The 15,910-nt window shown below is 47.1% G+C and overlaps 1 protein-coding gene across 5 annotated transcripts in view; it reads left to right on the forward strand.

Annotated features, from left to right (window-relative positions):
* The first annotated feature begins 5,272 nt into the window (after nt 1–5,272).
* The window catches only part of Pcbd2 (pterin-4 alpha-carbinolamine dehydratase 2), a 50,120-nt gene continuing 39,482 nt past the window's right edge, over nt 5,273–15,910 (forward strand). For 2 of the 5 annotated variants that reach the window (XM_040756051.1, XM_040756052.1), the window contains exons 1-2: nt 5,273–5,362; nt 9,271–9,402. In XM_040756051.1, coding sequence (XP_040611985.1) covers nt 5,288–5,362; nt 9,271–9,402 — 207 coding nt within the window. In that variant the 5' untranslated portion in view covers nt 5,273–5,287. Of the gene's footprint in view, nt 5,363–9,269; nt 9,403–15,171; nt 15,240–15,910 lie in introns of those variants that run through there. The other 3 variants (XM_040756056.1, XM_040756053.1, XM_040756054.1) reach the window with 3 other exon arrangements.

A 15,910-nucleotide genomic window follows, 5' to 3' on the forward strand; every position in this document is an offset into this window, starting at 1 on the left:
TGTGGGAGTCAGTTCTCTCCCTCCAGGATGTGGGCCTAAAGGATTGAGCCCAAGTGTCCAAACTTTGATGGCCAGAGCATCTTTCTGCTGAGCCATCTTTCTGGCTCCTGGTAGCTTCCGGAACCTTAGGTATAGAATAGGCTTTCAAGTAAGTTTAACACATTTGCCTTTTTCATCTAGATATTATCATAGTATTCTCATTTCCTTTGGAGTATTTTCTGGAATGAGAATTATTCTTTCAAAAAATGGGATTTTAGGCCAGAAAGTAGTAGCATATGCCTTTAATCCCAGCACTCAGGAGGCAGAGGCAGGCATGGTCTACAGAGCTAGTTCCAGAATGACCAAGGCTACACGGAGAAACACTGTCTCAAAAAGCCAAAAAGACACACACACACACACACACACACACACACACACACACACACACACACACTCCGGTTTGGTTTTGGAGCCAGTGCCTCTAGAATATCAGCCAGTGAAATGTTCTTAACTGTTCTCTCTCCAGCCCCCAAGAGAGGTGGCTTAGTCACTGTTCCATTGCTGTGAAGAGACACCATGACTGTGGCAACCTCGGAAAGGAGAGCATTTGGTTGGGACTGACTGACAGTTCAGAGGCTCAGCCCATCGTCATCACAGCAGAGCATGGTGGCATGCAGGCACATGTGGAGAAGGGGACACAGTACTGGAGAGGTGACTCCATTTGAAGCCCGAGTCACAGTGACACATTCTGTAGTTGGGCTTTCCTTTGGGTGGCCAACACGTGTTATGTGAAGCTTTTTCTTTGCTAGCCGCTTTGGTTTATCCCCTGCCAGCCGCCTGGGCTCTGCCGCTTTCTAGTCAAAGCAGCTAGCAAAGGAAAAGCTTCTCTTAACAGAATGGTTGTCAGGAGTGGGATTGAATTTCCACGCAAAACAACAAAAGCTTTAAAGGAATTTTAGAAACAGAAGAACAGAGAGAAGCACAGATTTTGGTAGCAGCATTTTTCTCAGGTGTGCTCTGTTTTGCTAGCCACAAGCCGAGATTCACGTGGCTCGCTTACTGGAGTCTTCCTGACTCGGCATAAAAACAACAACAACAACAACAACAAGGTTGTTTTAAGAGACTCTGCTAACGATTAAAAAGTGTGTACGTACAGCTGGAAGTGGCAGCTTTTGCTGGATGTCAGCATGGACTGAGGTGGTAAACTGGAATCACGCTTACGCCCGCCATCTTGACGAAAAACCGGCAGTTTAAAACAGCCGCGGTTTTACAAATAAGACACGTGGCCAGAAAAACATAAAGATTTACTGTAAAGTCAGACTTGGATGAACAAAACCTCTAAAGGTTTACAGTATGTTTAAAAATATATGTGAGATTGAGAGAGAAAATGAAACGACAAAGTGGTAAATAAATAGAAAAGCCGGCGTTGTGGTGGCGCATGCCGGTAGGATTTACTCCAGAGGCAGAGGCAGGCAGATTTCCAAAGAGAAATCCTGTCTCAAAGAAAAATAAATAAACGTAAAATGAATAAAGTAATAATAGATAAATAAATAAGCCACGTAAAGATGGAAAATACACAGAAAGTCTGGATACTGTACGCTATTGTGTTTTTCAGTTTTTTGCTTGCTCAGGAAGGAACTGCTGCTAAAGTACACTTGATTATAAATGCTGCTGAATTAATCCAACTTCTATCTTTTAAAAATGCCTTGACTTCAAAATTTAAGTGTAAGGATATGTTACTTGGAAAAGGAGTTTTTATTTATGTTTCTACAGAAAATGAAAAGCTAAGGATTCCTTCCAGGCTTTTGTGGTTTGACGAACCAAGACCCCTGGAAGCAGTGGACCAGGTGTTCCAACAATCAAAACAGCGAAGATGATGCAGTCTTACAGACCCCGAAAATATGGACTTATACAGGTTTCTGAGTTTTGTCATGATCCCCATGGTATAAACAGCGCCCCCTTCCAGCAGGAAGCAGTTTGGAATGAGCAACGTCCCAATTCCCATCTTGTTTATAAATCTTTGTTTTCATTTAAATGGGATTGTTTATAATTGGCTAGTGATCACAGCCAATCTTTTTTAATGGTAAAAAGGGGAATTATGGTATGGGTATTGTTTTTCATTTATTGACACAAATTCAAGGTCAATTTTGTGATATGTATATTTCTTCTCTTGATTAAGTATTGTGCTTATACTGATCTTTTAAAATGTAATGCACAATTGAATACAGACTATAGATACTTATAACAGAATTTATAGTTAGGTAAGTTAGGTTTTCTAGATATACAGAAAAATATTTGAGATAGATAAACAGTCTTCAAACCTCTCAAAGACCTTCAGAAAATGGCATTTAAAATGGCTTAGGGCTTTTCTTGACAATGAGAAATGTCTGCTCCTGGCAGCACTAATTACGTCTGAGAGGAAGATGGGCATCGAAGAAACTTGTTATGGAGTTTGCTTTCAACATGGCAAGATTAGCCATTTGGGCAAGAAACTGCTCTTGCCTAGACTGTTTGACTGTTGTTGTATAATCTGGACATGCAGGACCCACAGGAAAGTGAATGCTGAACTCAGTCTTACAGGGTTCCTGCTTCATGAAGAGTCTACGAGACTTTCTGCAGGACAAAGAAAAATGAATGATGACTGTCAATGCAGATGGACAGTTTGAAATTTCCTGCTTTGCTGAGAAGTTCCAGACACATTGTGGCCTATGGGCTGAAGATGGATGCCCCAATGTTACAGAGGAACTTCGGGTGACTGTCCAGGCAGTAAGATGTCTCTGTCAATCCTAGTGTTTATATATTATCCTTCTGTGGTTTTTGATAGAGTTGAAGACAGATAGTTATAATTATAGTTTTCCTTAGTTATGATAAAAGATAAGCTACATATAGGACTTTGGACTCACAAGGATGGGATGGATGATATTTTCTTTAAATCTTGCTAAAATATTGTAACTATGTTCTTACTTGATAACTGTTCTGTTATATACAATTTGACTATGTTAAAGTTAAGACCTTTCTTTTTGTTTAAACAGAAAAGAGGAGATGTTGGGGAAGTCTTATGCCAATAAAGTACTGTCTGGCCAATGGGGAATCTAGATAGGAGGGACTAGGAGTCCAGGAGGACTCTGGGTAGGAGAAACACAGAGAGTCGAGATGTAACGCCATTGGGGTAGGAAGCCCGGAAACCTCTCCGGTAAGAGACATACTTAGATTAACAATTATGGGGTAATTATTTAAGTCAGAGCTAGCCAGTAAGAAACAAGCAAGGCCAACAGCTTCATAATTAATATAGCCTCCTGTGTGTTTATTTGGGGGACTAGAAAGCGGCAGAGCCCAGGCGGCTGGCAGGGGATATACCAAAGCAGCTAGCAAAGGAAAAGCTTCACATAACAAACACGAAGACTTATTGTGAAAGCTTGGCCTTTAGCTTAGGCTAGTCTCAACTAGCTTCTATAACTTAATTCACCACATTTTAAATCTATGTTCTGCCATGTGGCGTTACCTCTCTTCTGTCTTGTGTTTCCTGTCTCCTCTCCATGTCTGGCAGGAGACTCTTTGTTCTTCTCTGAGTCCTCTCTGCCCCCAGAAGTCCTGCCTAACCTCTTTCTAGCTATTGGCTATTGAGTTTTTTTTTTTTTTTTTTTTTTGGTGTTTTTGAGACAGGGTTTCTCTGTGGCTTTGGAGGCTGTCCTGAAACTAGCTCTTGTAGACAAGGGTGGTCTTGAACTCACAGAGATCCTTCTGCCTCTGCCTCCTGAGTGTTGGGATTAAAGGAGTGCATCCCCACTGCCCAGCAATAAGACTTTTGTTTTAATTCTGCCCCTGGCACTCATCCTTAGGCACGAACCTAAAGAAACCCACACTGTCACCCAAGTTCCTTCAAGTCAGTGCTGTTGGGCCGGTGCCCTCCGAGTACCTGGAGTTTTTCTTTCCCAGATTGTTACATCTTGGCAATCAGGAAAAAAAAAAGGTCAATACTGAAGTCTAAATTTTCGGCTGTTTTGAGGCTTTATTATTTTTTCTAAGACCACTTGGGATATAAGACTGCTAACAATTGTGAAATTAGTCTTAAATGAACTCTTTAGTACATATATCCTTCTGCCAAATTCTCTGTAAGACTGATGAAAATAAGAAAATATACATTTTGAGACAAGGTCTTATTATACACCTCTGGCTCTCCTACAGCTTCCTGTGTATCCCAGGCTGGCCTGTAACTCTCAGTGATCCGTCTGCCTCAGCCCCTGAGTTCTGGGATTAAAGGTGTATGATACCATGTCTGGCAAACTGATAACAGTAATGTGCTAATTTAGAAAAAAATAACGGAGCTGGGCTTGGCGCATGTCCACAATCTCCAGCTCCTGGAAGGTGGAGGCAGACGGGTGTTCAAGGCTAGCCTCTGCAATGTTGTACTCGGGATCCAGGAAACTGTCTCAAGAAAGAATACAAAATACTTAGTAAAAAAACAAAACAAAACAAAAAAAACCCAAAAGGATGGCAGGCTGTGGTAGCACACTTGGGAGACAGAGGCAGGCGGATCTGAGTTGGAGGCCAGCCTGGTCTACAGAGTGAGTTCCAGGGCAGCCAGGGCAACACACAGAAACCCTGTCTCAGAAAACCAAAGCCAAGCCAAACAACAAAAGATACAAGCGGAACTAAAAGCTGAAACACTTTAATTTTTTTTTTTTTTTTTTTTTTTTTTTTTTGGTTTTTCGAGATAGGGTTTCTCTGTGGCTTTGGAGGCTGTCCTGGAACTCGCTCTGTAGATCAGGCTGGCCTCGAACTCACAGAGATCCGCCTGCCTCTGCCTCCCAAGTGCTGGGATTAAAGGCGTGCGCCACCAACGCCCGGCTAAAAACTGAAACACTTTAACCAAAACTTACCACAGGGTTAAAACCCTGGCCCCACACCACGGATTTTAACGAGTGAATTTTATCGTCAATTACATCTCAAGAAAAACAAAACTGCAGAAGGATAATGAAGACTAATACACACACAGACGGCATATAAAAGAACCCGTCTCAGTACCCGGGAGGCAACTGTCTCAGCCGGTCCTTGCCGGTCTCGGCTCTCCCGGGAGAGCCCCTGTGCATGCGACTCAGCCGGTGCAGGGGCGAGCTCAGCTGCGAAGGTCGCCGAGCACGGAGGGGTGGCCCCACGCACTCCGGCGCGCTCCCGCCAGCGCCCGGGGCTGCTCGCCCGGCCGAGGGAGCCGAGCCTGCCGCGAGCACCCGCGGGCGCGGCGGCCATCCCGCTCCGGGGGCCTTCGGGGCCGGGGCGGAGTCAGGCAGCGCGCCGGGCAGCCCGGGCCATGGCGGCGGGGGCGCGCGGCCTCCTGCGCGGGTTGGCGGCGCTGCGCGGCCGGGGTGCGAGCCGGGCGGCCATGGTGAGTGCGAGCGCGCGGTGCGGGAGACCGGGCCGGGGCTGGGTGCGGGCGGCTGCGGGCGCAGACCTGGCGGAGCGCCGTGCGCGCGCCCTCGCCCCGGCCACGGGCAGGCGGAGGCTGGAGGGCGCGTGTGAGTTCGAGGCCAGCCACGGCTACGTGGTGGCACCTGCCCCAAAACGGGACACCCCGAGCGGCTTCCGTCAAGGTGTAAAAACAAAACAAAACAAAACAAAAACAACAGAAATCTAGCTGTGAGGATTAGTGGTGAGCTAGTGGGCCGGCCCGGGAGGCTCCCCTAAGTGGCCCCTTAGCGGGGCCGGCTTGCCCGTGAGCTTTAGGAGGAATTAGTAAATTACCTTTCCTTCCACGTTTTTGAACGGCACATCGATTTTTCTCAACTTTGTAAAGGGGACATTTTAAGTTTTCTTACTTCAGACTTTAGTGTTTTGGCCGTGCGTTGTGGCCTGTAATTCCTGCGCCTAGCCAGGCTGAGGCAGGAGGATTACCGCGAAGCCAGTGAGCAGCGCCGCGGTACCGTCTGGGAGGGAAGGGTTTGGAGGGCTGAGTTAGAGGGAGAGTAAATCCAGGGAAGTTTTAACACGCAGCTCCATCTAGTGGAAAATGTAGCACGAAGCGCACCTTTTTCGTTTCCAGCAGCCTGTTAGCGACCGTTTGGAAAATGTTTTCATGAATAAGTCACAGGCATGGTTTATATTCCTGTAAAAGCTCTATAATGGATTTCTGAAACACAAATTTTTCTTTTATCACACAGTAGAATTGTTGAAGTCAGAAAATTATTGCCGATAATGACTTTAGAGTTTGTTTTTTTCCTGGTGTAACCGAGGGCCAGTCTTTACATTTTGCTAATTTGTTTCTTTTAATTTAGTTAAAATGATTTTTCACACAGGTGTATATGTGTGTGAAGTTCAGGTACACTAAACACATTCTTCTATGCACCCTTCCCACTTGTATCCTTTCTTCCAATGGAAGGAGGAATGGAATTTCATTTTCTTTTTAATGAGGTATGTCTCATGTAGCTGAGGCTGACCTTGAGCTCGATATATTCCTGTTGTGGAATTCTTACTATGTAAAGATGCGTCACATTTGTTTATGTTGCAGAGTGTTACTGTAACTGTATAAAGTTTGTTGCATTTGTCTATGCTTCATTTAATTATGCAGAAAAGTGCTGCTGTTTCACCTTGACTGCCTAAGGCCTCTGAGGGTCTAATAAAAAGCCAAATGGCCAATACTAGGCAGTAGCCGGCTAGGAGAGGCTGGCACACAGAGCGAATAGGGGAAGAGAAAAGGGGAGAAAAGGAAGAGAGAATGAAGGACAAAGGGGGAGATGCTGGGAACCAGCCACCCGCCAGTCTCAGAGCAAGCGGTGAATGCAGGACATAAAGAATAGAGGAGAGGTAGGAGCCCGAAGAAACAGCTGAAGTAAGTCGCAAGATCTAGGGGACAAGCATACACTAAGGCTGAGCATTTGTAACTAGATAAGTCCCCGTGTCATGATTCAGGCGCTGGTGGGCAGCCCAAGAGAGAGCCCGTTAACACATTTCTGCTTCCACCTTGCAAGTGCTGAGAACACAGGCATGTGAAATTTCTTTAATACGTAACATGTAAGGTAATAGCTCAAAATTCTATACAACTTGATTAGGTGTGTCTCAAGGCATACCCCTACCCAAAGTGCTGCTGACCTTACGTTACTATGGTGTTTGGGAAGGAGCGAGCACACACCTGGGTTTGAATGGCTGCTCTGAGCCAGAGTCTCTGGTGGCCACCACAGCAGTCAAGGTCTCTGCTTCCCTTTCCCCTCCTTCCCTCAGTCTTTCTTTGAATATTACAATTGGGATGTATACCAGGCTGGCCTAAACACGTAGATCCGCCTGCCTCTGTCTCCCGAGTGCTGGGGTTAAGGTGTACACTGAAAGATCTCTTTAAGTCTTTAAAAAACTAAAAACAAGGGCTGGAGACATGGCTCGGTGGTTAAGAGAACCGACTGCTCTTCCAGAGGTCCCGGGTTCAATTCCCAGCACCCATATTGGCAGCCAACAACTGTCTGTAACTCCAAGATCTGACACCTTCACACGGACATACCTGCAGGCAAAACACCAAAGCACATAAAATAAAAATAAATAAATTATAAAAGCAACAATAAAAACAAAAATATCTTGGCACTTTGATACTGTACTGTCCCTGCCACAGACCCAAGGGCCTTGGAAGCCAGAGAGGCAGGTTTAGCATCCAGCAGTAAAAAGATAACCGTTTACACCCCTCAGATTCTGTACTTGTTCACATCTCCCCCAGCTCTTATGAAACTCATTCCCTGGCTCCTTCAAAGGACTGTGCTGGGGGCTGTACAGAAGGCCAGTCTAACAGTTAGCATCACCTGCTGCTCTTGCAATAAGGATGCTCACAACCATCTGAAACATCAGTAGCAGGGAATCTGATGCCCTCTTCTGGCCTCTGTTAGCAGCATGTATGTACACGGTGCATGTATATACATGCAGGCAAAGCACTTACACAAAATAAAAGGGAATAAACCCATGCCTTAAATCCCAGCACTTGGGAGGCAGAGGAAGGCAGATGGCTGTGAGTCTGAGGCCAGCCTGGTCTACAGAGTGAGTTCTAGTACAGACAGCGCTGTTACATAGAGAAACACTGTCTTGAAAAACTAAAATAAGTAACAAACAAATAAAAGGTAAATAAATCTTTAGAAAACAAATCACAATTAAAAAAACAAACAAGCCAGGAGTTCTGCTGAGAGTACATTTTTTTCAGGACCACTGGTGTTATATAGCTGAAGCAGCTCCATTTCACTGTGCTGACTGCAGCCCCTGGTGCAGGGTGGTCTTTTTTTTTTTTTTTTTTTTTTTTTTTGCTTTTTTGAGACAGGGTTTCTCTGTGTAGCTTTGGAGGTTGTCCTGGAACTCGCTCTGTATTCCAGGCTGGCCTCGAACCCACAGAGATCCACCTGCCTCTGCCTCCCGAGTGCTGGTACTAAAGGTGTGCGCCACCACCACCTATCGTTCGTGGCTTCTTAACAGTAATGTCTATGATAAAAAGTTTGAGGATTCCAGAAGTAGGAGTGAGTTGCAGCTGCTTGTACAGTGTGGAGCCTTCAGCATTGACTCCGTCTTTGGGGGAGAGTCTTGCTGGGAAGGTCTCACCAGTGCCTCCAGTCACCCTGCGAGGAGGTGAAGCATGAGGTGGCCGTGGGTGCTTACGCTGGAATGAGACGCTGTGTTCAGTCTAGAAATGTGACCATGGTGTTTAATTTTAGTTAGCAAAGAAAGGCCCAGAATGAATGGCAAAAGGGCTGAATTGTGGCTGTCCCTGGAGAGCAGGGGCGAGGTGGACAGAGCAGGCGGCGCTGCGGATGCTCTGGGTGGGCCAGAGACACGTGAAGGGGGCTTGTTTCGATGCTGCTCTCGTTATCAAGGCAAGGACTTGGCCTGTGGTAGAGGGGCTGTGGACCCCTAGACGTGGTTATACGAAGTTCCATGGGAATGTACACTTGGCTCCCCCTTTGTAACGGGGTTTTCATTGTGTTCGACAGGGAATAGACTCTCTACGTAGTCTAACCCTCTTGAGTGAGCTGCAGAGACGGGAGGTGCTGGGACCTCACCCAGAGAGCAGCAGACCAGGGTCAGTGAGAGCCCGGGGATCTGGTCCTGGTCCTTCTGGCTGCTCCCCTAGAGAGCTGGTGTTGCCTGGCCGCACAGCCTGGGAATCTGTGGCATCTAAAAAGGCCGGTGGCATGGCAGTCTTACCCGTAGCTGTAATAAACCGGAGATGCTGAATCTTGGAGTCTGGAGTAGACCCAGGACGCCAGCCATTTTCTTTTGGACAGCCCACACAGAGTTTGCCTATCTTTTCAGACAAGAAATGTGTTTTCTTCCTAGTCTTCAGATGCACAGTGGCTGACAGCCGAGGAGAGGAACCAACTTATTTCTGGCCTGAAAGCAGCAGGATGGTCGGAATTAAGTGAGAGAGACGCCATCTACAAAGAGTTCACCTTCAAGAATTTTAATCAGGTGATTCCTGGGAATTACTGATGCGTCAGGTTCTGTTTCTGTCCATTGCCCTGTTATGTTTCTGTGACAAATGCTTGTCTGGTCCCATGTGGACTAGGATCCACATCCTCTCCTCCATGAATTCTGTGACAGAGATCGTCCCTGCTGACTCGGGCGGTTCTAGCTCTGGGGGAAGTGTTGATTTTGTGTTACTTCTTGTGTGGCGGCATACACCTGTAATCCTAGCATTTCAGAAACTGAGACAGGATTGTGAATTCACGGTTAGCCTGACCCCCCAGCTTGAGAGAGAAAGGGAGAGAGAGAGAGAGAGAGAGAGAGAGAGAGAGAGAGACAGACAGACAGACAGACAGACAGGCAGGCAGAGACAGAGAGACAGACAGAGACAGAGAATGAGATTGAATATTAGATTGTAAAGCCACTATAGCTGTGACTTGGGATTGGGTAAGATATTTAGTCTTTTTTGAATTTTAAATAACACTAAACGAGGATAAGATTGTTTTTCTGTATATTAAAAGGCTTCATGGAGAAGGCCAGTTGAGAAACAGCCTGCTTGTGTTCTCTACTTTTTCAGGGCACTTAGAAAACTCACAGTTGTGTTTTTGCCTCTAGACCCTCTCCTGTGCTGTGCCTCTTCCCAGTCCTGGCCCATTGCTAGCCTGATATCTAGCCCTTGAGCATTTTCTCAGAGTCTGCCTCCCCCCCCCCCCAGACTCAACCTTCACAGGTAACTGTTCCGTTTGGGCTCCGCCCTGCTCAGAGAGTCATCTCCCATGACTTAGCCTTCATGATGACTCCACTTCATTTGTGTAAGGCAAATGCTTCTGACTCGCTCGTGTTTGCTCAGTTACTTTGGTAATCCTTTGGACAGACTTAGTGTTTTTATTTATGTTAGGTGTTGGCATCTAGAAGTCAGAGACCATGTTTGCTTAGCTCTCTATTGTCCCTAACATGGTTCTGAGTACAAACAGGCATTGATTACAATGTAGACGGTGTTTGCTGGTTTCTACAAGGGTGTGCAAGCACCAGATTCTCACCAACGAAACCCTTGGCACGTTTTCCTGGTAAACGCCATTGGCTCTGCTGCGTTGCCTGCCCTGTTCTGTTTGTCTGTCATCTGACTGCCAGCCATTTGCTGTAAGTCCCCAAGTCCTGAGAAAACCTGCAAACCGCCTCCCTGTTCCTATTGCCTCGAGTGCTCCCCAGCCCCTGTCGGGGGCTTAGCACTCTGTTGCTGGTGGCAGGGCACCTCACTGGTACAGTAAGCTGAACATAGCTCCCAGGTAGCCTTTTCCAAGCTTATTAAAATTCTTACATTTGGACAGCTTGACTTAGCACTCTGTGGCTGGTGGCAGGGCTTCTCACTGGTACAGTAAGCTGAACATAGCTCCAGGTAGCCTTTTTCCAAGCTTATTAAAATTCTTACATGTGTACAGCTTGACTTCTTTAAGCCTGGGCTAATTTATTAGGCTTGAACATGTGGCTTAAAGTACTAGAGTGGTGTTGTCTCGGGCTCTGCCCCAGTCGGTCCTCCAGAACCACTGCACCCTGGGCAGGGGGGAAGCTGCGCAGAGCATCTTGGGTTAACTGAATCATCACTCACCGTGATGTTTCACTGCCTGGGCCTTTCCTCCCAGTTGTTAGGAAGGGGAACCAGCGTCAACATTACATCCTGACTCACTTCTAGCAGGTCCTGTGACTTCTCCCTGGGTAGTGGCCTGTGCTGGTACTGGTGTCATGACCAGCTGTCACTGCCAACACACAACCAGAACACCCCTGTAACTAACAAGCTGGGCCCCATTGCTCACTGGGGGAGAAGAGGGAGGGGGCACATTGTGTGCAGCATCCCAGGAAGACAGCATTGAAGGCCTGGTGCTGGAAGTCAGCCTGCGCAGCAGATTGGAATGTTCCGAGGAACCAGCTTTGCCCTCTGTTGGGTCTTGTCTGGAACAGAGCAGGGTCTACGATCCAGCACTTTATGAATCTCAACTTTAGGGACATTAGACAAAGAAGCCAGGGCTAAACGGAGAAAGAAGCATTAGCCAGTAAGCAGGTATGTTTATTGTGTGGCTCTGCGCCCTCATGGCTGGCTGTGCGGATTTCATCATAGACTACGCTGCTTTTCCTAACACATGATGGTTGCAGAACGGCTTTGCTGCTGTTGATGGTATTTGTGTACAGCAGGGGAGTAGCAGCTGGTGTGGCGCCACACTGTAGTCCTAGCATCTAGGGCACCAAGGCAGGAAGACCACAGTGTGAAGTCAGCTTGGGCTGTGGAGAGGGTCTCTGACACAAAGAATAAACCAAAACACGGGCTGGAGAGACGACTCAGCAGGTAAAGGCACGTGCTTCCAACCCTGATGACCTCAGTTCAGTCCCCAGGACCCACAAGGGGGAAGGAGGGAACCGACTCCCTAAAGTTGTTGCCTGGGTTACACACACACACACACACACACACACACACACACACACACACACACACACACAGACACACATGTATATACACTCTCACACACAGACACACATGTATATACACTCTCACACACAGACACACACGCACACACAGGCACACACACACACACACAGAGCTGTGTTCAGCTGCATGGGCACACAGGCTTGGAGTAGATACTGGGTTGGGCTGAAAAAAAGAAAAGACAGCTGGATTTTGGGCAAACAGGTGCCATGGAGTAATAGAGGGGTAAGAGAGATAAAGGTGGGTACAAGGGAGGGGCTAAACCATTGGCCCTTGGAGTCCAGGCTGTGGTGGTGATGGGTGCATTGGGGATACTTTTCTGGAGCATGCGGTAGTTAACCTTGTCAGGTTTTTTAAAAAATTATTATTCAGTTTAGTGTGTGTGAGTGTGTTTGTGTGTTGCATGTATGTGAAGGTGCAGGTGTGAGCTCACCCATGCACCGCACAGGCAAAGGACAAACCAGGAAGTGATGTCTTTCTCTTTTTTTCCGTCTTACTGTCTCTCACTAACTGAAGCCTGGCATTTGCCCTAGGCTGGTTGCAGCCAGAGAGCTCTTGGAATCCACCTGTCTCTCCATCTGTCTCACAGCGCTGGAGTTTACTGGCATAAGCAGTTTCTTAGGTCAGTGGGAGACCCTGTCTCAGAGAGTGAGGCGTAGAGAGACACTGGCTTGCTTTAACTTTGCATGTATGTTCATGGACCTACCACGTCATACACCACACACGTACACCACGCATGCACACACAACACCCCTCAGGTTCTGATGCTTGAATAACAAGCGTTATTACCCACTGAGACATCTCCCTTGTGGTAGAATATTATTTTAAGGTGTGTGACTTTTGTTTATGCTGCATTTGTTTAACTCTGTGAAGCTGTGATTCTTTGCTTGTCTAAAACACCTGATGGTCTAATAATGAGCTGAATGGCCAATAGGGATGCAGGAGCAAGGATGGGTGGGGCTGGCAGGCAGAGAGGAGAAATATGAAGAGAGATGAGAAGGATAGAGAGCAGCAAGAGAACAAGGAGAGGAGGGCATCGGGGCCAGCCACCCGGCCACCCGGCCACACAGCAATCCATGGAGTAAGAGTAAGATTTACAGAAGAGAACAGGAAAAGGCCAGAGGCAAAAGGAAAATGGGATAATTTAAAGGTAAGAAAGGCTGGCTAGAAACAAGCCAAGTTAAGGCCGGGCACGTAGCTAAGAATAAGCCTTTGTGTGTGATTTACTTGGGAGCTGGGTGGCGGGCCTCTCAAGAAGCCAAAAGAGCAAAAACAATGCACAACACTCCCTAGCCTCCATTTCTCAAGCTCTAAATTTTTAACAAGCATTTTGTTGGTTATTATTATTTTTTAGGCAGGACCTCACCAGTTATCTTAGACTAGCCTCCAACTTTTAATCCTTCTACCTTCCATGCCTGATGCCCAATTTCTAGGATTTTACAAGTGTGCGGCACTTAAGCCCGGCCTTTTTTTTTTTTTTTTTTTGATTCTTAGTCTTTTAATTTTTATTCTGTAAGTTCTTTGAAAAGAGATTTATTTTTATTTTACATGTATGAGTGTTTTGGCTGCACGTGTGTCTGTGCACCACATGTATGTGCAGTCTGGCCTGCAGAGGTCAAAAGAGGGCGGTGGATCCCCTGGAACCGGGGTTGTAGATGGTGTGAGCTGCCATGTAGGTGCTGGGAATTGAACCCAGGTTCTCTGTGAGAGCAGCCAGTGCTCTTAATGTTGAGAGCTCTCCAGCTCCATGTGAAGTCTTTAGCAGGCACAGTGGTGTAGCCTGTAATCCTATGAGTTGGGAGCTGGAAGCAGAGGGGTCAAGACCAGCCTGGGCCACACGGACCTCTGTCTCAAAACAATAAATAAAAAAAAGTGGTTCAGGATTACACTTGGTTGAGTGTTGCATGTTTGCTTTTTTTTTTTTTTTTTCCCGAGACAGGGTTTCTCTGTATTGTTTTAGAGGCTGTCCTGGAACTCGCTTTGTAGACCAGGCTGGCCTGGAACTCACAGAGATCCGCCTGCCTCTACCTCCCAAGTGCTGGGATTAGAGGTGTGCGCCACCAACGCCTGGCGAGTGTTGCAGTTTTTAAGTGGCTTGCTCAGTAGTGTGTTTCAGATGGAATCACAGCTTCGTTCTTTGTTTCATGTTCTGCTGACAAAAGTGAGCTGTTTATTTTTTCACAGTGACTTCAGTGATGTCGCCTTGGGTAGAAACCCGTTCGCCAAGCTTAGGGTTCTTTCAGACTTTCTAATAGTAATAAGTGGCCAGCAGAGTACACTTGATCTTATTTTCTCAAAGGGATTTTATTGTAAAATGTGGTTATTTTCATATACTATAAATTCACTTGATATATTTTTTTCATTTGATATTTTAAATGGGTGTAAGTACTGGAAATGTGAAAATCCCTGGATTCTCCGGTGCAGGTTGGTAAAGCAGCCGTAGGCATCCATCACTGTGGCCTCTGCCCTTAGTAGTGGTGTATCAGCTCTGTAGTACGTTGTGGGAGGGCAGTATGACAGACTAGAAAGTGACACTTTGAGGCACTGTGGTCTCAAGATGGGGACTTCCATGCTTCGAGCACCCGGACTGAGACAGGGCAGGGCTGGCATTTACAAAGGGGTTTTGCTTTTCTGCCCGTGTAAGCACAGGGAGGGAGAGGCTTTGGCCGACATAAACTCATTGTTGGGCATTTGTCACCTGCAGGGCCTTGAAAGAACAAAAATGTAGAAATGCAGGTGTGTGTTCCGTGGTGAGGAACTGTGCTATGAATGAATGGGGTGGACGGGAAGCTTTCAGAATGAGGAGGACGTCTTAGATGCTCAGCCCCTGCCGTTTTAGAACCCCGGAAGCAGTTCCCCCCAGCGCCAGCAGGCGGTTTTCCTGGAAGGAGCCCAGAGTGGCCTTGGGAAGGCTGTCCCTGTTCTCTCACTCTTGGGTGTCTGGGCCACCCTTGTAGGTCTGAACACTCAGGGTCAGGAGTTGGTAACAGAACAGCTAGGCACTGCACCCGTCTTGGTGCCTTTGGGGCATGTGAGGGCTTCTAGGTGGAGGCCATGTGGGCTTTCCTGTTGCTAAAGGTGGTGCCCAAACTCTGAGAACAGCTGCATTCCGAGTTCCTAGAGGAGGTCTCTTCGTCCCTGCTTTCTTAGCCAGAGCGCTGGTTTTCTGAGATCGAATCATATGGACTGACTCCTCCTAGCTTTCCCTTCCAAAGGGGACGCCTCCACGTGGAAGTTTTGCAAGGCAAGGGGTGAGCTTCATTTGCTCTCCAGCTTATTCCTATCTTTTTCCTTTGTAGCTGCGGCTTTTGAAAGACGGCTGGAGCTGGAGAGGGAGTGCGGGTGTCCAGCGCATGCCTAGCTCATGGTAGGCGTGGTCTCTGTGGTGGTGGTGGTTTAGGCTCTCCAGAAGTGGTTTGGAGGTTTGTAAAACGTGCCTTGGTGGGCTAAAGAGATGGCCACAGGTGCAGCTGAAAGCTACTATGACTTACTTTTCTTTTTGTTGTTGTTGTTGTTGTTTTGTTTTAGGAGACAGGATTTCTCTGTGGCTTTGGAGCCTGTCCTGGAACTCACTCTGCATACTAGACTGGCCTCAAACTCACAGAGATCCACCTGCCTCTGCTTCCCGAGTGCTGGGATTAAACTACAGGCACTAGGCCTGCGTGTGGTGCGCAGACATATGTTTAGGTGAAACACTCATACACATAAAAATTGAAGCGTTGGTAGCAGGCTTAGGGGGGTAGCATTAGAAATGATTGATGCCCTCAGAGGCTCGAGGACACCAGAAGAAAGGCAACCATCAATGGAGGTCTTTTTTATCTTTTTTTCTGTCTTTCAAGACAGGGTTTCTCTGTGTTGCCCTGGCTGTCCTGGAACTCTCTCTGTAGACTAGGCTGGCCTTGAATTCAGAGATTTGCTTGCCTTTGCCTTCCAAGTGCTGGGATTAAAGGCATGTGTCACATGCCTGGTGCCAACGGGAGTCTTAACAGCCCTGTGCAGTTTTGTGGTGGCCTTGGGTGAGCGTGTGAGCATGTCAGT

Source organism: Mesocricetus auratus, unplaced genomic scaffold (assembly GCF_017639785.1).
Source record: "Mesocricetus auratus isolate SY011 unplaced genomic scaffold, BCM_Maur_2.0 Super-Scaffold_100013, whole genome shotgun sequence".
Lineage (NCBI taxonomy): Eukaryota > Metazoa > Chordata > Mammalia > Rodentia > Cricetidae > Mesocricetus > Mesocricetus auratus.